Here is a 19,904-nt window from a genome sequence, read left to right on the forward strand (position 1 = left end):
GCTCAAATGTTCCCCAGCCTCAGGGTACCTAGCCTGGTTATGTCCCACACTGGATGCTCCTAGCAGGCCACCGAGGAACATTGGTCCTTACCTGATACATTATTTCTCAGTACACTGCAGGAGCGCCCAGACCATCATTATTCCTTAGTCTGGCCCAGTGTCCAGGGTGATTTAACTTTCCTACAGGTTGGTGTTTTGCCTTCGTCAAAAAACTGAAGGACTCAGCCGAGCAGAGAGGGCGTGACTAGAAAATTGTTACCAACTCAGTCTCCGGGCAGATGGAAGTCGATCCCCATGTTGGATGCTCCTGCAGCGCACCGAGAAAATGTATCAGGTAAGCAAGGACCCACCAACGTGGTACCTATTTACCTACTTGCATTCGCTTGCTTTCAAATTGGGCAAGAGCTGGAGAAAGGAACAGGAGCGTAACTCCATTGCGTGGGGCTTGAGTCTTGAACCTAGGTTGTCAGCTTTTCAGCTAACAAGCTTAACGTCTTCATGCCTCAACTATATCAATACTGCAGAAAAAACAATTGCTGCCAACCTGCCTTCCATTGAGGACCTGTATACTGCACGAGTCAAAAAGAGGGCGGGGAAAATATTTACTGACCCCTCACACCCTGGACACAAACTGTTTCAACTCCTACCCTCAAAACGTCGCTACAGAGCACTGCACACCAAGACAACTAGACACAAGGACAGTTTTTTTCCGAACGCCATCACTCTGCTAAACAAATAATTCCCTCAACACTGTCAGACTTTCTACTAAATCTGCACTTCTATTCTACTAGTTTTTCTCATCATTCCTATCACCCATTTCCTCCCATGTTGACTGTATGACTGTAACTTGTTGCTTATATCCTATGATTTTTATTAATATTGCTTATTTGACCCCTATGACAATCATTGTTGTACCACATGATTGTTGACAAATGTATATCTTATTTTATGGACACTGAGAGCCTCTGCACCAAGACAAATTCCTTGTGTGTCCAATCACACTTGGCCAATAAAATAAAATTTTATTCTATTCTATACTCCACAACGTCTCTATGAGGATATCAATAACTCCGTCTTTCTCTCTCATTCTATCCGATGTTGATTGTCTTGGGGTGATTACTTCAGTTGGCATGGAATCACGTAACCATTGCAGCATGCCCGTGGTCATGTGATCAGAATGTGAGTGCTTGGCAACGGACTCATATGACAATGGGGAAGCCAGATTCACTTAACCATTCACAACTAAATTATTGCAGGGATTCACTTAACAGCTGCGGCAAGAAACATAGTAAAACCAAACTCCTTTAACAAATGTCTCAGCAGCAAAAATGTTGGGGTCAGTTGTGGTTGTGAATTGAGTACGGCCTATATTGCCAAGGAAACATTACTGTGCAGTTGGGAGTGGGACCTCCCAGCGTTCCCCTTCTACATGTTTCCCAAATCACTTCCTTTCACAAGTAAAATGTTGTGGAAAGATAAGTTGCTGAGCTTCCTGTTCCAGCACAGCCCAAGACTTTATTTTCAGATGTCATCAGACTGGCTAGTAGGAGGACAAAAGGTTGCATTCTTTAGCTGTGACAGTGGGAGGATATAATTTCCCACAAGATTTGCACTGTAGGATTAAAGGGAGGTGGAAATCTGTTGTAGATCACGCCACTGTTGGAGCAGGAAGATCTACTCTAAACAGACAACAGTAAAGAAGTAGGATTTAAGAATGATATCAGAAAAGGCAGGGGACAGAGAGTATCGGGAGTGATATGTCTCAGAGATAAGCTGTTTATATTTAAGAACTCTCTTCTCTAACATCAGATTAAAAGGAAATTTAAGACTATGGCAATCAATAAGGAAGCTGCCAGCTCTAAAATAAGAGCTGTTTGAAAATAATCTGAAATAATGCAGTTGGCACAGCAAAAACACAAATTATGGAATTCTTTTCCAAAGAAAACACCAGCCAAATGGACTGAATGCTCCAGCTAACGTAATAGTAGAATTAAAGTCTACTACATCTTAAAAATGGCTAAAGTTGGGAAATTCCGGTCTGGAGGATATCAGAGCAGTCTCAAAGCTACGATGTGTTGTTAGAGGTCATGCTTTTCACAAAAAAAAGAAACCTGTTTTGACTGGAGTAGAAAATGGTCAAGAGTTTAGTGTCATGAGCTAATAGTTGTACAACTATCCATAGGGAGATGATATCGTGGTTAGCCTACAACAGATGCTTCGTTTAGGCCTGTCCCCTAAATCCTAATCTTGCTCAATTCCAGGGAGTCTTAAAAAAAAATTTCATAAGGCAATTGGATTTTCTTTGTTTTTCCTGGAAGACTTTTCCCTTCTCATCCAAGAACCTTCTTTTGACTGAACTGAAGAAGCTTCTTGGATGAGAAGTGAAACACCTTCAAGGAAAAAGCAAAGTCCAGTTTGTTGGGATATTCATCTGGGGGACCCAAGTTGGCAAGGTTGGCCAGTGAATAGGCATGGTGACTGAATCAGCCAATAGGAGTTGACCACTTCTGGGTCTGTGCAGAGAATCAAAACTGAATACTTGAGCTTAAGGTTGGGTGTGGCTCCAGTCTCCACTCTGCTCTCTGCTGAAATGAAACTAGCTCTCCCGCTTGTATTTACCTATAACTGATTGAAAAACTATATTTGCAGTGTTGTAGATAGAGAGAGAGAGAGAGAGAGAGAGAGATGATCTATATATGTGAAGGTCTTGGCATATTCGGGTTTCTTTATGTGTACGATTTGGAAGATATTCCGTGTAGGATATTTAAGAAGAAACCCCAATATGCCAAGATCTTCACACCTGTACCTGTGAAAATCTACAAACACACACACACACACACACACACACACATATATATATATTTTGCTGAATTTGAAAATTAAGGGAGACTAGGATAGATCTATTTTGGCCTTATTTTGACCTCATCAGCTAGCCATACCCACTGGAACTTGAACCTGCAACCTTTGCCTTGTAAGGCAGAGAATTATCCTCTAGGCTACAGTATTCAATCCCTTCAGCTCTGGATACATACATTTGTATGTATGTATGTATATTTGTATATTTACAATATTATTTATAAATCCCAGTAAGGGTATGGCTAGCTGATGAGGCCAGAACAAGGCCAAAATAGTACTATCCTAGTCTCCCTTAATTTTAAAAATTCAGCAAAAACATGTGACATACATACATACATACATACATACATACATACATACATACATAACGTTTATAAAGAAGTTATTGAATCTAATCATCTGTGTGTGCTTCTGGTTTTGAATTTTGCAACAAACTAATACAGCTGCCTCTTGGGAAAAAAGCACCTTTGGCTTTGACTGAGAATCTCTCCCTTGACACTCAAAACGAGAATCTTTTATGACCATGTAAGTACTGTGTACTTTTGGCTGGTTCTCAACTAATCCTCAAATTCATTTTAGATAAAGTTTCTGCATTCAAAACCTTTAAAAACACTGAGCAGATGGTTTGGGGTTTTTGGTGCAAAGGCTTTGGACCATTTTGATTTTTGGAGAGTGGGTGAAAATGAATAGCAGCTGGCCTCTTTAAATATGTCTTGTTTTGCAAGCCAGCATATTTTTCTGTAGGTGTTGATATATTGACAAAATAAAAGGGTGCGCCAAATGGTATACACACACGCACAAACACACGGTACCACTTGAATCTAACATTGATCAAGTAACCCAAATGATATGAAGAGCTATAATGATACTGAAAGGCTGTTTGTGACCAGAATAGACTTGCAGGACAAGCATGGAGTCTGAACAGCTGAAAGAGCAATAAATAAAAATGCCGTGGAAAATGATCCAGCAGTTAAAAGCAGATTGATTGTAGGGCGTGTTAGAGGAATACATACAATTCTACACTCATTCTGGTTATACACACAGTTAATGATAGAATTAACCGTACTGCTATTTCTGTTTCTTATTTGCTTTATTTGAACAGTGACCTACAGCCTGGCAAGATTGTCCAGTAAAGTTGCTTAGATTTGCAGCCCGGAAGTAAATTAAGAGTGTTGGGACAAGATTTGATTTAAGCTAATTACAAAGAACCTGTTGCCAAATTGTGTTCATCTGATTAGTGCTTTGTGGAGGAGGTCCAGTGACTTGGTTCCCCCTGGAAATAGTACTTAATAGCACATAATAGCATATTGTAATTTATTAATCTGTTTTATACTACTAGGTTTGGGCTAGGTTCGCCATATCTATATATTAAAGCATCTGAAAAATGTGTCTAAATCTTGCAAAAATGAGGCTGATTAAAGTGCCCTCAGAAAGTGTGCCCTAAAAAAAAAGGACAAGGTGCAATTGAGCCAAAGTCAACTTTCAGCAGCTATATAGGTTTTCTCCATGAGAAAAAAAATACGATTATTAAATGAAATTAGGCCAAAATCCGACGTTCACATTGGAAGAGTTCATTTGCTCATAAGATTCAAGAATGCATTTGTTGCAGACTACCAAAGAGTTTAAAACTCTGGGTCACATTTTGCATTCGCACAACAAGCTGCCAGTTCGGGAAAGAGAATTGTCTGCATAGACGCCCCTTTATCCACCAGCCAACATTTTTCATGATAGTTGAAAGTTATCTGTGCCGAGAACCTTAAAAACCCTCAGCGTCTCGGGAGCTAAACGTTCTGTGGCTCTCACTGCACTGTTGTGGGATGTGTGGCCAAACCCACAAAGGAATCTCTTCAACTCCCACAAAGGAAGTTGTTTCTTGCAACTGCCTAATGCAGCCGAACTTAAATGGCACAACTTGGGTAAATGAACCGCATGGCACATTTGTTGACAAAATGAAATTTTCAACGAAGCATTAAACAACACCATTCCCCTGAAAGAAACCAAGGGCTTCTTTGCTCACCACAATTATTAATCTTCAGGAGTTTGGAAGCAGGAGCTAAGAATTCCATTCAGATATCATTGCCAAAGAATTTAATGGTTCCTGGTGGCCTCATGAGCCATTTGCCTAATACGGGATGCTTGGCATTGTCCAGTCTGTTTTCTGCACATTCAGACTTAAGAGTATATTTTCTCTGCATTGGTACTACATCTGGAAGGAGGGATGCCTCTCAAGACTATGCTTGTGATGCTTTTGCCTTTACAGGAAAGGAGAGAGCTCTGCCTAGCAACAACAGTCATTTGACTACAACTCTGACATTCCAGGGGGAAAAAATCTATGTTCATTCACTGAATTTAACAGTGGGAAGAAAAAAGCTTTCCTGAAGGCTCACGTGCTTAATGACTGCTATGCTGTCTGTCCATGTGTAAATCTCTCTCTTAATAGCATTGGGAAATAATCATCATTAACAGTTTAAGCATTCAGACCTATCTCTGCAGAGCTACTATCCCCATGAAGGCAGAGCAGGGCCAATCAGCAGTAAGCAGCATCATTATTCCCTTAAAAATATTCCTTCTTAAAAAATAAACATAAACGGCTAATGCTCTTGCCCCCTTTAACCCGCACTCGTGTTTACAGGCTACTAGGTAAATCTCGGCTTTTATCATTTCGTTCTTCCGGTCAACTTTATCCCCTCATTTTTTTATAGTTTGCTATTCAAGTGATCGAGTCTGGCCTTCGTGGAAAACCCCCCGTCAAAAGCTGAATTGAGGACGTCATCCAGGGTGCCGGCCATCACAAAATTGAGATCCTGCTTTACATTGAGGGGGATTTCTTCAAGGTCCTTTTCGTTCCTTTGAGGGATGATGACGCTCTTCAGGCCAGCTCTGTGCACAGCCAAAACTTTGTCTTTTATTCCGCCGACCTATGAAGAAGACAGGGAGAGTCAGAATGATAGAGAGAGAAAGAAAGAAAAACACAGAGAGAGACAGAAAGAGAAAGAAAAAGAAAAACGGAGAAAGTAATAGAGAAAGAGAGAGAGAGAGAAAAAAATAGAAAGACAGAAAAAGAAAAAGAGAAACAGAAAGTAATAGAGAAAGAGAGGGAAAGAAAAACAAAGACAGAAAGAGAAAGAAAAACAGAAAGTAATAAAGAGAGAGAGAAAAACAGAAAGACAGAAAGAGAAAGAAAAAGAAAAACAGAAAGTAATAGAGAAAGAGAGAGAGAAAGAAAAAAGAGGAAGACAGAAAGAAAAAGAAAAACAAAGTAAGAGAGAGAGAAAGAAAAACAGACAGAAAGAAAAAGAAAAACAGAAAGTAATAGAGAAAGAGAGAGAGAGGAAAAAAAACAGACAGAAAAACAGAAAGAGAGAGAAACTAACGGACATGGGAGCTGTTTTGGAGACTCGTGACAAGAGAAGGCACATTGTGTTCCAACCTGGGTAATTCTCTCGTGTTAACCGAATTATAAACTAGGTTCAGGACAGCAGCTGCAATCTTATTCTGACTCCAGAGAAAAAGTCCCAGAAGCTGCTAGAGAAAAAGACATGGCAACTGAAACGTGGGAGGGGAAGCCAAGAAGTGGGAGGTGGGTCATAGGAATCCAAGAACTTTTGATAACTTTTTACGGAAGGAAAGTTAAGATACATAACAAAGGAACTCTAGCAAGCTTTATTTTTTGTGTTTCAAGAGGAAGCTGGGGATATAAATACAAAGAGACAAATCCTTTTGGTGCCCCTTTGTCTTGCACTTCCTTTCTAATGGGTAGGAGACGCAGTTTCCACTTCTCGTGAGTTTTGGCAATCATTGGATCCCTTAGCAAACTGCTTTGATCAGGCTGTGCAAGAACTAACTTTCGCAAGAAGGTGCTACCTTCTTTCGAAAATTATATATATATATATATTCGTAGATTTTCACGGGTATATGTATGTAGATTGTTCTGAGTTCGGGTTTTGCCCCGTGTAATATTTTGAGTGTCTATGCGACGTTTCGGTGAAATCATATTCACCATCATCAGGCTGAAGTTATAAGCTTCGTGCTGCTGTAAATATAATATACAGTGTTCCCTCGATTTTCACGGGGGATGCGTTCCGAGACTGCCCGCGAAAGTCAAATTTCCGCGAAGTAGAGATGCAGAAGTAAATACACTATTTTTGGCTATGAACAGTATCACAAGCCTTCCCTTAACACTTTAAGCCCCTAAATTACAATTTCCCATTCCCTTAGCAATCATTAAGATCATTACTGACCATGTTTATTTATTAAAGTTTATTAAAAAAAACATTTATTAAAGTCGGATGAAAGTTTGGCGATGACATGTGACATCATTGGGCGGGAAAAACCGTTGTATAGGGAAAAAAATCCGCAAAGTATTTTTTAATTAATATTTTTGAAAAACCGTGGTATAGACTTTTCGCGAAGTTCGAACCCACGAAAATCGAGGGAACACTGTATATATAAAGAACATGCTGGCTAGGGAATTCTGGGAGCTGAAGTCCGCGCATCTGAGTTTTAAAGGTTAAGACACACTGCTCTATGGTAACGTTAGAAAACACTTCACTTTGATGGTCATGTTTCTTCATTGGTTTAGCCACCTATCTTACACAAAGTGGTGGAAAACCAAACCGTTTCAAGGAAGACACATAAAAAACTCCGAAATAACCGAAACAACACATTTCAAATAGTAAATGGGGCTTAGCTGGGAGATAACGCTAGTGAGTAAAGAATATAATTCTGGAGAGTCTGGGGAATCTCCCATCCTAAGGAGCAATTTCTTTTGAGAAACGCCTGGATTTTAAACTCTTTACTTATTTTAGAAAACTTTCAATCCCAAGATGAACATGCTGTTAATTTACAAGAAATGACCTCTTTGGTGTGTTCATTAAAGAACGAGGACGATGCTACAGTCGTATCCAGATCTTTCTACAGCAAACAAGTTACTATTCTAGTTAAATCCTCCACTATTGCCTGCACAGATATCTTCATCCTTTTAAACAGCGAGGCCAGGAATTGAGTGTGAAGTATTTGGAATGTGAAGCACAACCCCTAACCCTGAACTGCGAGAGTCCTTTTGCACGGGACAATTTCAAGGTACTGGATTAAAGGGAAAGGTCAAACGAAGGCTGCTTTGCTTGTCCTCTGATAATTGTCCTTTGATAATAAAAGCCCTGGTAAGAAGTATTAATTTCAGAGAGGCAGAAACCATCAGCGAGCACGTTAAGCCAGTAGAAGCCACCACCTCTAGCTTTGCAAACATATTCAGTTACTGTGCTAAGCCATGTTTGAATGAATCACAATGGACTTCAGTCGATGGGGCACGGAAAGCCAAAACTAACAAGCTTATGCCTTAATATGCTAAGTAAAGACTGTTATTAAATGGCCCATTAGTAGGTGGGAGCCTGTTGGGCTCTCTTTCAGATTTATCAATCACATATTGTGTGTGGGGAGGGGATGGTTTACAGCTGGCTAAATTTGGTTAATGGATAGATAACAGCTAGGTAGAGATAAATAAAGGATGATAGGCAGGAAACAGACAGTCAGTTAGACAGGCAGGTGATTAGGTAGGTAGGTAAGTAGACAGACCGATGATAGAGATGATAGATAGGCAGATAGATGGTAGATAGCAGATAGATGATAGATAGACAGACAGATGATAGAGATGATAGGCAGATAGATTATTATTATTATTATTATTATTATTATTATTATTATTAATTGGATTTGTATGCCGCCCCTCTCCGCAGACTCCGCAGACTGATAGCTAGCTAGCTAGCGAGATAGATAGATAGATATAGATAGATAGATAGATAGATAGATAGATAGATAGAGAGAAAGAGAGAGAGAGAGATGATAGGTAGATAGATGATAGACAGACAGACAAATGATAGAGATGATAGGCAGATAGATGACAGATAGCTAGAGAGAGAGAGAGAGGATAGGCAGATAGATGATAGACAGACAGATGATAGAGATGATAGGCAGATAGATGATGATGATGATGATGATGATTATTATTATTATTATTATTTATTGGATTTGTATGCCGCCCCTCTCCGCAGACTCCACAGACTGATAGCTAGCTAGATGATAGATAGAGAGAGAGAGAGAGAGAGAGAGAGAGAGAGAGAGAGAGAGATGATAGGTAGATAGATGATAGACAGACAGACAGATCTAAGAGGGAAACAGAAAAGAAGCAATTATCTGCCTGTCTCTAAGCAGGTGTTCTCTGCTGCAAGATACTGGCTGCCTTGTTGTAATAATCTATACTCATGCCAGTAGTTCTCTCTCTAGATAAAGATCCAAACCATATGCCACGCATCTCTTTTTAAAAAATAACCTTGACATTTTTCCATCGTCCTTTCCAGGTTGGCGCTAAGCACCACCTACTCTCATTCTGAAAAGAGGTCCATTTCAATTAAGGAAATCTAGATGCCAAATCCGTACCCCCAATTTTTCAAAACCACAATGCCTCTCAAGAATGAGAAAATTTCCTGGGGCCACCTGGATGCGAACGGAGACAGGGATCCTTTCCTTCTCAGGCCCCTGAGCTTAGAGTAGTGACGTCACCGGAGCTTCCAGTCAAAGCATCATCAGACCACGTTAAACCCTGCGGTTGCGATAAATCGCCATGATCTGATTTGCCTTAATCTCGTCGTTGCCATCAAGGGATGCTGGCTTACTCCAATGCACAAAATCTAAGTTTGTGGGAGCCCTGCAGAAGCAGAGAGATCTAATAAGGGAAGATTTCAGGAAGCTCTCTAGGAAATGAAGGTTGCCGGGATGGGTTTTCTTAGAATAAAGGAGGGAAAAATCCCGGGGCGGGTAAAAGCCTTAACCATCGTGATCTCTAAACAATACTTACTGGAAGGACGAGTCCTCTTAGCGTAATTTCCCCAGTCATGGCTACATCCGAACGCACCAGCCGCCCACTGAAGAGGGAGGCAAGGCAGGTTACTATGGTAACGCCTGCAGATGGTCCATCTTTTGTGACAGCTCCAGCTGGGAAGTGCAGATGGATGTCTGTGTTGTCAAGGAGATCAAAACTTCCAGAAGCTTTAAGAAAGAGAAAAGGGATTTGCAGATTGGTGCTAGGTCGGTCTTTGTTCTAAAAATAAATAAAAGGAACCCACCCCGGGGGCGCTGGAAGACTTGAATTCCTAACATGTTTCCATTTGGGAAGGAAACCTGTATTTGAAAGCAGAAAGAGTGCCAGCCAAGGGAGGGAGTTGGGGTAGGGGGGGGGGAGGGGGGGAGTGAAAAACACCTGCATCAATATACACACTTCTAGTCTTTAGAAGGAAAAAAGATGAAATATGTAAATATCCTGCCCTAGATGAAGATCAGATTAGATTCACGGCAGAAGGAAGTTAGTGCCTTTTTGGTCAGTTGATGCATGCTAATGAACCCCCTAACTAAAAACAAACCAACATCTTATTTACCTTTCAAAAGCACTACAATTTATTTATCATTTATTTCTTAAACTTATTTGCCCTCCACTTAGCTCTCCTGTGATTTTAGTGCGCTTATAATCGGATAAAACTAAAGTATAAAAGTGAAGGGAATAAGTAACCAGGCAAAAAATACACTAAAATGGGCAAGGTATTATTATTATTATTAATATTGTTGTTATCAATTATCATATAGAGAGCCAGATGTTCAGACTGGGTTTGGCATTTTTGTCTAGCTGTAAAGGAGTTGTTGTTATGGAATTGTTGCTGTTGCTATTTTATTTATTTATTTATTCATTCATTCATTCATTTGATCGATCGATCAATCAATATTATTATTACCCTGTGTCCCTTAAAATAAGACCTCCCCTGATAATAAGCCCAATCGGGTTTTTGAGTGCATGGCAATAAGGCCAAGCATTTATTTCAGGGTTCAAAAAAAGATAAGACAGGGTCTTATTTTTGGGGAAATACATTATTAATTAATTTATTATTATTATTATTATTATTATTATTATTATTATTATCATCATCATCATCATCATCATCATCATCATCTTTTATTCGTTAAACATGAAACTCAGTCAAATGAACATTTAAAAATGTGTCACAAATGTCATTGGCTGGCACTGATGATTGATACGGGTTGCTGCCAGCGTCCTAAGTATCAATCAAGTATCTTCTTAAAATGTATTGTTATAACCTTTTATTCATTAAACAGGAAAATCAAGTCAACTGAACATTTAAAAATGTATCACATATGTCACTGACTTGTATCAATGATATCCTATCATCATCACTATCGTCATCATCATTGCTGTATTATTGGTGGAAACTTAACAGTTGAAGTCCTATCCGAGGACCTGAGAGCTGGTAAGGTAGCGTCTGAGTATATAGGTACTTCCAAGTAATTATTATTGTTGTTGCTGTTGTTATTAAACTTATTTGTCACTTATCTTGCCCACATAAGCCACAACCTGATCCTAGCATTGGTGATGCTTCATCGCACAGATAAAAAGGGTGATTGTCAAATGACTGGTCTACAGAGCTATGAGTGAGACGCATCGGGTTGGCACCAGCCTCCTCTACCGTTGGTCAGTTGGTATCTCTTTGCGTTGCTCCGCAGCCAGCTGATGGCGAGGTGGGCCGATTCCTTCATGACGTCCCCCAACTGCCCGGTTAGGGTCAACTGGCCTTCCCCATCCATCCGACTGGCTTCCACAAACATGATCTCCCCGCCTAATGGCGTCCAGGCCAAGCCTATCGCTACGCCTGGTTGATTCAGCCGCATGGACACCTGGAAGAAAGGAGAGGCAGAATGCTCACAGGTCATCCTTCATCTGATCTGCATCTAAGAGTTAAGCCTGCGTGAAATTCTTGGGTACAGAAGTGGCCAAAACTTTAAATGCTAAATGCTATGAGGATCCAGATGGTTGGGGACAAGATGCTGACTCTGTAAACCGCTTAGATAGGGCTGTGAAGCGAAGTATAAGTGCAGTTGCCCTTCCTTCCTTCCTTCCTTCCTTCCTTCCTTCCTTCCTTCTTTCCTTCCCTCCCTCCTTCTTCCCTCCCTCCTTCCTTCTTTCCTCCCTCCCTCCCTCTCCTTCCTTCGTTCCTTCCCTCCCTCCTTCCTTCTTTCCTCCATCCCTCCTTCCTTCCTTCTCTCCTCCCTCCCTCTCCTTCCTTCCTTCCCTCCCTCCCTCCCTCCTTCCTTCCTTCTTTCCTTCCTTCCTTCTTTCCTCCCTCCCTCCCTCACGCAGTGGTTAGAAAGCAGTACTGCAGGCTGATATTTTAGGTTCAATTCTGGCCATGAGTAGAGAATAGGCGTTGATTGCTTACCTGAACGCCTCTTCTCGTACGGTGAGTGGGTACAGCAGTCACATGGGTTGCTCCTGTCCAATCCGTTGGAACTGAGCCTAGTATTAAAAAAGACTGCTGGATCCGCCCCTTCCCCAGAATTCGCGAATCCGTAGACTAGGCTCAGTAGTGAAGCTCTTTAATGTTCAACTCTCATGTGTTATAAGAAATTAGAATAGAAGGTAAAGAAGACCACACAAGGGAGGGAAGTGACTGCTGTACCCACTCACCGTACGAGAAGAGGCGTTCAGGTAAGCAATCAACGCCTATTCTCCGTACTGAAGGAGTGGGTCCAGCAGTCACATGGGACATACCCAAGAGATAGGTCCCTAGGGTGGGAGTACATTGCTATCGTGAGAGATAACGGATTGGAGTACTCTTCTTCCGAAGGCAGCGTCTGCTGATGCGTACGAATCAATCTTGTAGTGTTTTATAAAGGAATTTGGCGAGGCCCAAGTGGCTGCTTTGCAGACTTCTTCCAACGGAGCCTGAGTCGCCCAAGCGGCAGATGTGGCAGCACTTCTGGTGGAATGCGCTGTAATATTCCTTGGAATGGAGAGGGAAGCTGTCTCGTAGGCCTTTGAGATGGCCCCTCTGATCCAACGACCTATTACTGTGGAAGACACTCTGGATCCCAAGGATCTGGGATGGTAGGCTATGAAGAGTGCTTCAGATCTCCGGATGGATCTTGTGCGTTGGATATAAATCTTTAGCGCTCTAGTGAGATCTAGAGTGTGCCATCTAATCGCCAGGGGATGCTCTCGTTGGAGACAGAAAGAAGATAAAACGATATCCTGAGATCTGTGGAACATGGAACTGACCTTGGGTAGAAAGGTGGGGTCCAGCCGCAGAACCACCTTATCCTGATGAAACTGACAGAGGTCCTGTCTGATAGAAAGGGCTGCCAACTCAGATATGCGTCGGGCGGAAGTAATCGCCACCAGGAATGCTACCTTGAAGGATAGGTACCTGAGGGACGCAGAGTTCAGGGGTTCGTAAGGTGCTTGAGTAAGAGAGTGGAGAACCCGTGGCAAGTCCCAGGTTGGATATCTGTGGATTTTAGAAGGCCTGAGATTGGCCACTCCTCTTAGAAATTCTTGGATTTCTGGAAGGGAGCGTAGGGGCTGCCTGCGAGGCCCCGCCAAGACGGAAGAGATAGCGGCCAGATGGCGGCGGATGGTGCTGGTAGAGAGACCTTGGTGAAAACCTTTCATAAGGAAGGCGATTATCCTGTGTATGGGAAGACACAGGGGGGATAAGCCCTCCTGCGAGCACCACTGATGAAATTTGGACCAAGTATGGTCGTAGATCCGATTGGTAGACCCCCTTCTAGATTTCAGAATGATTTCCACTGTGTCTGGGTCATACCCTCGCAGGTCTAAGTCCCTCCGGATAACAGCCAGGCGGTGAGGTGGAACCACTCTGGATCCGGATGGAAGGAGGCCCCCTGCCGCAACATATCCTCCGAAGCGGGGAGTCGCCAGGGGTCCTGGACGGACAGTTGTTGAAGGTCCGCGAACCAGGGCCTGCGAGGCCAGTGAGGGGCAATCAGGATTACACGTGCTTTCTCCAGGAGGATTTTGTTGATCACGTCTGGCAGAATTGGAATTGGAGGGAAGGCATACAGTAGGCCTGGAGGCCAAGGACTCCTGAGGGCATTGACTGCCTCCGCTCCCGGAGACGGGAACCTGGAGATGAAGCGGGGAAGCTGGGTATTGTCTCTGGTCGCGAATAGATCCAACACTGGATGGCCGAACCTGAGGCAGATTTGGTGGAACAGTGACTGATGGAGATTCCACTCGCCTGGATCTATGGTGGCTCGTGAGAGCCAGTCCGCTTGGACGTTGAGGCTCCCCGAGATGTGATCGGCTAGAAGCGATTGGAGATTTTTCTCTGCCCAAAGACCCAACTTCAGGGCCTCCCTCATGAGGGCCTTGGATCTTGTGCCTCCCTGTCTGCAAATATGGCTTTTGGTGGCTATATTGTCGGTGAGAATCAGCACATGTTGGTTGGATATGTGAGGTTGGAATTGCTTTAGAGCTAGAGACACGGCTCTTAATTCTAGCCAATTGATGGGCTTGGAAGCCTCCTCCGGTGACCATGTGCCCTGAGCTAAAAGACCTTGGGCGTGGGCTCCCCAGCCCGAGAGGCTGGCATCTGTGGTGACTACAAACTGGTCGGGACACCGGAAGGGGGATCCCTTGTCTAGGGCTGGAGAAGTCCACCACTTGAGGGATCTGCGAACCGTCGGTGGGATGGTGATGCGTCGGTTCGAGTTGCTGTGGCCTGATCTCTGAAAAGGTAATAGTAGCCATTGAAGTTCCCTGGCGTGAAGGCGGGCCCAGGGAACAATACCAATACATGACACCATCTTACCCAAAAGGGAGGATAGGGTGACAATGGAGGCCGATTGCTGGGGCAGGATGCGAGCAATGAGATCCAAAATGCTGCGTTTTCTCTCATTGGAGAGAAAAACCTGGGATATTTCGGAATTAATGATAGTCCCCAGATGCAGGATGGAAGTGGATGGATCAAGATGACTCTTGTTAAGGTTTATGGAAAAACCATGGTTCTGTAGAACCGACATGGTAGAGGAGAGGTCTGCAGCTACACCAGCTCTGGAATTACCATGAATTAAAATGTCATCTAAATAACATAAAATATGAATGGGAGAGGCCCGGATATGAGCCGCCAAGGATCCCAAGAGTTTAGTGAAAACCCTGGGAGCTGAGGAGAGCCCAAAAGGCATAGCCCTATACTGAAAATGCCTGCCTTGAAAGGCAAAGCGCAGAAATCTCCTATGGACCTTGGCAATGGGGATATGGAGGTAGGCCTCAGTGAGATCTAGAGACACCATAAAGTCTCCTCGATGAAGAGCTGATAAAATGGAAGATAGGGAGTGCATTTTGAATTTTCTATATTTAATGAAGCGGTTTAATTTCTTTAGGTCCAAGATGGCTCTCCAGCCTCCAGAAGTCTTAGGGACCATGAAGAGGATGGAATAGAAGCCTAAACCTCTCTGGAGAGAGGGGACCGGTTGAATAGCTCTAATAGTCAACAAATGAGAAATAGCCTCCTCCATTCGAATACGAGATGGAGAGGAACTGGGAGAGGGACAAGAAATAAAACGGTTAGGGGGAGAAGAAATAAACTCTAACCTTAGGCCCCTTTCCACTGTGTCAATGACCCAGGGGTCCTTACAAGAGCGGTGCCAGGCGGAAGAGAACCAGGCTAGGCGACCGCCTATAGGCAGGTGAGAAAACTTACCATCTGGTTCTTTTGGAAGTTCTGGTAGTAGAGGATCCTCTCTGATAGCGGGACCCTCTGCCCCTGGTGGTTCTAGCTTGGGATCGAAAGCGAGGGGAATACTGACCTGGGCTCTTGTGAAATGCGAAGCTTTGATCCTGCTGACGCCCGGTGCGCCGAAAGGACTGCGGTTTCGGGGCCTTCTTGGTGGTAGGTCCCAAGACCTTTTTCTTGTCTGCGTTTTCCGTAAGGAGAGGGTCCAGAAGATCTCCGAAGAGGAGATTACGTTTCAGTGGACCCATAGCTAACTGCCATTTCTGTCTTACCCCCGCCTGCCAAGGGCGGAGCCATAGAAGCCTTCTGGCCGTTGTGGAGGCTGCTACTGATCTGGCTGCAAATCTGGAAGATTGGAGAGTAGCATCTGCTATATATTGGGCAGCTGCGAAAATTTTGTTGAAATCCTGTTGGCCCCGTAAGTCATCTGGAGGCAGGTGTAGTTGGAGCTGACGAAGCCATAAGAGCATAGCTCTGGAAAAGAAGGATGCCGCTGCAGCACTCTTAATGGCCCATGAGTCTGCAAGGAGACTTCTTTTGAGCATTTGTTCAAGTCGTTTGTCCTCTGGCCGGAGGACCTCCTCTGCCTCGCCAGGCATGGCAGCCGTTGAGTGGAGCGTCTTCACTGGTTCATCTGGCCTGGGACATGTTAGGAGTTCCTCATAGGAGGGGGAGAGCTTGTAGAGCTTCTTGTCCTTGGGAGTGGGAGTGAAGCCTATGGTTGGGTGGTCCCACTGTTTAAGCAAGGCATCCTTAAACAACTTGGGCATAGGAATTACCTCATTGTCTTCCTGTTCCTCCATGAAGTAAGGAAGATTTTCCTCTGGGGGGTCTGTGGAAGGAGTAGCTTGCTTCTCTTGCCCGGCTAGCCCCGTGGATACTCTAGCTTTTAGCAGGAGAGATTTGAAAAGCTGCGAAGGGAAAATAGCAGCTGGGGCTGGAATCTTAATCTGAGATTCCTCATCCTCCGACAGACGCTGAAAGGGGTCATCATCCTCTTCTGCATCCACGTCCTCATCCTCTTCCTGAGAGGAGTCAGAGACCTCCATGACTGGGGCTCTGTAGGAAGGAGAAGAACTCACGGGACGGGAGGAGCGAGGGGGAGGATGAGACAGAGGAGGTACATTTAAAGATGAGAGTCTAGCATCAATAGTGTTAGTCAGAATAGTCAAGATAGACTGAAACTCCGGTGGCAAGGAAGAAATATCAGCCGGAAAAGCCTGAGGATCCCTGAGGCCCTGAACAGGTTCTGGCTGGGGGAAATCCTCGGTAATATCTGGCTCCTCTGGACCTAAACCCCATAGGTTAGGTTGGGGTGGATTTAGGTTTGGCTCATCCAGGGATAGCACAGGTACCCCAGAGGGAGGCAGGTTAGAGGCCTCCGGGGGGGTAGGGTTGATATGCACTTGGGCCTGCACCTTAAAACGTTTGGCTGATTTATCATGTATTTTTTGTAGGGCTAGGTCCCTTCTCTTCTCAGCCCTAGTGGGCTTGGCTAAAGACTGAGAGCCTGAGGAAGAGGAGGAAGAGGCCTGGGGAAGCTCAGAAGGATTACCAGTAGGCCTAACCTCTTTGGAACCTTTGGTAGTGCCTCTCTTGGGAAGGGAAGCCATAGTCTGAGCAATTACAGAAGACAAGGCTTGAGCCAAAAAATAGGGGAGAGAAGAATTATTTTGTGGAATTCCCAAGAGGATAGGTGACCCTGCTCCTAGGCCCAGGAGCAGCTGCGCCTTAAGAGGCAATCCTGGGCGATACCAAGAGTTCTTGTCCTTAAGTGCAGCGTGGCAGGCCTCACTAACTTAACTTTAAGAAAAACCAAGGCACACTGGTTGGAGGCCACTTCCGTGGAGAATAGGCCCGAGGGAACTCAAAGCGACGACTCCAGGGTCAGGCGGCGGGCTGTAGGCACTAATGGCCGACCCCTTAGGGCAGAACCGAAAGTGCAACTTACTGGGCGTCAGAGCCTTGGCGCCAAAATAACTGCTCCGTTATTTGCAATAGGAGCGACTAAGCCCGGGAGACAAAACAAGTCCCACACCGCGGGAGGTAAATAGCCCTTAATTAGTTGAAAAAAATAAAGCTTGCTCACGGCAGGACCTCCAAGGCCGGAATTAACAAACCGGCCGCGGCTACAGCACGAAGGGAAAAAACCGCAAATGGCTGAGCCGCTAACTTCTCCCCCAACTCAAAGCCCTGTAGGGCTGAGAAAAAAACTGCCGGCAAGCTGAGTAATGGAAAAATCTTACTTGCTATTGAAGAGAGATCGAAGGGAAGGTGTTTTATCGAGAGGAACGAGCATTCACACACATCCGAGGATGCGAACTGAGCGAATTCTGGGGAAGGGGCGGATCCAGCAGTCTTTTTTAATACTAGGCTCAGTTCCAACGGATTGGACAGGAGCAACCCATGTGACTGCTGGACCCACTCCTTCAGTACGGAGAACTACCTGTAGTTCTGAACATAAACTGTGGTTTGAAACTTTAAAGCGCTGCGCAATTTGAGATGTAAACTATGAATGTCAGCACACACACACACACACACACACACCTAAACACAGCCTCCATGTAGTCCAACTGTAGCGGTATTTGAAGGTCCTTCTCCAGATGCTGCCACCTTCATTTTGCCATGAAGATAGCAATTAAAAAGGACCTTTCCAATTGCAACTCTTTAATTACGCTTAGGGTCAGATCTAATTATCGCGTGGGATGCAGGCTCGCCAGGGAATCTCAAGGTTGCAGGAATGGAAGTAAGAGAAGACAACGCCATCCTTAGCCACATGGATATATCCGTATAAGTCCCAGAAATTGAGCTCACCTTAACTCTTTTATCTTTTAACACACCTTATATATACACTGCTCAAAAAAAAAAAAAGGAAACACTCAAATAACACATCCTAGATCTGAATGAATGAAATATCCTCAATGAATACTTTGTTCTGTACAAAGTTGAATGTGCTGACAACATGTGTAATTCATTGTCAATCAGTGTTGCTTCCTAAGTGGACAGTTTGATTTCACAGAAGTTTGTTTGTTTGTTTGTTTGTTATTTATTTATTTATTGATTGATTGATTGCATTTGTATGCCGCCCCTCTCCGGAGACTTGGGGCGGCTAACAGCAATAATAAGACAGCGTATAACAATAATCCAATACTAAAAACAATTAAAACCCATTATAATAAAAAACCAAACATACATACAGACATACCATGCATAAAATTGTAAAGGCCTAGGGGGAAAGAGTATCTCAATTCCCCCTTGCCTGGCGGCAGAGGTGGGTTTTAAGTAGCTTACGAAAGGCAAGGAGGGTGGGGTCCCGCCAAGCGGCACTGTTTAGTTGACGGGACCCGGAGAAGACCCACTCTGTTATACTCTGTTGTTTAAGTGTTCCCTTTATTTTTTTGAGCAGTGTATATATTTGAAAAACAGTTGTTTCAAATCCAAGCTTTTCTTTCAGAATTCAACTCAACATATCCAGACGGCACAACTCCATTTCTCTAAATGAGCAAATTTTAATTCCAAAGTCTCCGGTTCCTTTTTCAGGAGCTGCACAGTGCGAGCTTACAGGCCTAAGGTATTCATTTAAAAAATATTTCATTTGGCGGTGGGGAGTGGGGAAAGTCCTCTTTCCCCTTCCAAGAAGGCTAATTGATTCAATTAATTTTGGTTTTCGGTTTCTCTTCCTCCGCCCAAGCGCTGACAGGCAAACAGTCCTGGCGAGGTCTAGATTTCCAGCTAGTTATTGATGGCGGAGGGGAGGGTCAGAGGTGAAAACTCTCCGAGCCAAGGAGGAGGGAAAAAAAGAAAGAAGGAAGGAACGAGAGGCCCACAGCAAGCTGCGGGAAAGACAAACAAATGGAACCAAGGAGGAATGTTTTCCACTGGGACCCCAAAAAAGGAACAGGCAGGGCAGTTAAGGGAGGCCAAGGGAGCTGTTTCAGCACATGTTGCTCGAGGCTGCTACCTAGTGATACTGGCCAATGGCCACACTCAGATGGCGGCCATCTGGAAAGGCTTTTAGCTCTCCGCTGGTCCAGAATGCGTAGATATATCTCTAATGTTTCATTTGAGATTCCAAAGCTACCGGATTCCTTTGAGCCCGAGACCTATATTTTTAATGGCGCTATCTCAGGTCGTCCTTGATTTGCGACAGTCCGTTTAAAGAAAGTTTAGCGAAGTTACAATTGCACCGCAAAAAAAATATGACTTAACAGTAATTTAATTTAATTTGCTCAACTTCTATGCCACCCAATCCCGTAGGACTCAGGGCCATAGATCACTTAGCGCGTGTTCAAAGTTACCCCAGTTCATTTAGTGATAGAAACATAGAAGACTGACGGCAGAAAAAGACCCCATGGTCCATTTGTCTCCCCTTATACTGTTTCTTGTATTTTATCTTACAATGGATATATGTTTATCCCAGGCATGTTTAAATTCAGTGACTGTGGTTTTGCC

The 19,904-nt window shown here is 43.9% G+C and overlaps 1 protein-coding gene across 1 annotated transcript in view; it reads right to left on the bottom strand.

Annotated features, from left to right (window-relative positions):
- Positions 1 to 3,927: 3,927 nt before the first annotated feature.
- The window catches only part of LONP2 (lon peptidase 2, peroxisomal), a 75,462-nt gene continuing 59,485 nt past the window's right edge, over positions 3,928 to 19,904 (bottom strand). Inside the window, exons 13-15 of the mRNA XM_070760266.1 lie at positions 11,385 to 11,592; positions 9,710 to 9,900; positions 3,928 to 5,774 (exon numbers count right to left, since the gene is read on the bottom strand). Of these exons, the coding sequence (XP_070616367.1) occupies positions 5,553 to 5,774; positions 9,710 to 9,900; positions 11,385 to 11,592 (621 nt within the window). The 3' untranslated portion in view covers positions 3,928 to 5,552. The remainder of the gene's footprint in view (positions 5,775 to 9,709; positions 9,901 to 11,384; positions 11,593 to 19,904) is intronic.

The sequence above is a fragment of the Erythrolamprus reginae genome, chromosome 9, assembly GCF_031021105.1.
Source record: "Erythrolamprus reginae isolate rEryReg1 chromosome 9, rEryReg1.hap1, whole genome shotgun sequence".
In the NCBI taxonomy this organism is placed as follows: domain Eukaryota; kingdom Metazoa; phylum Chordata; class Lepidosauria; order Squamata; family Dipsadidae; genus Erythrolamprus; species Erythrolamprus reginae.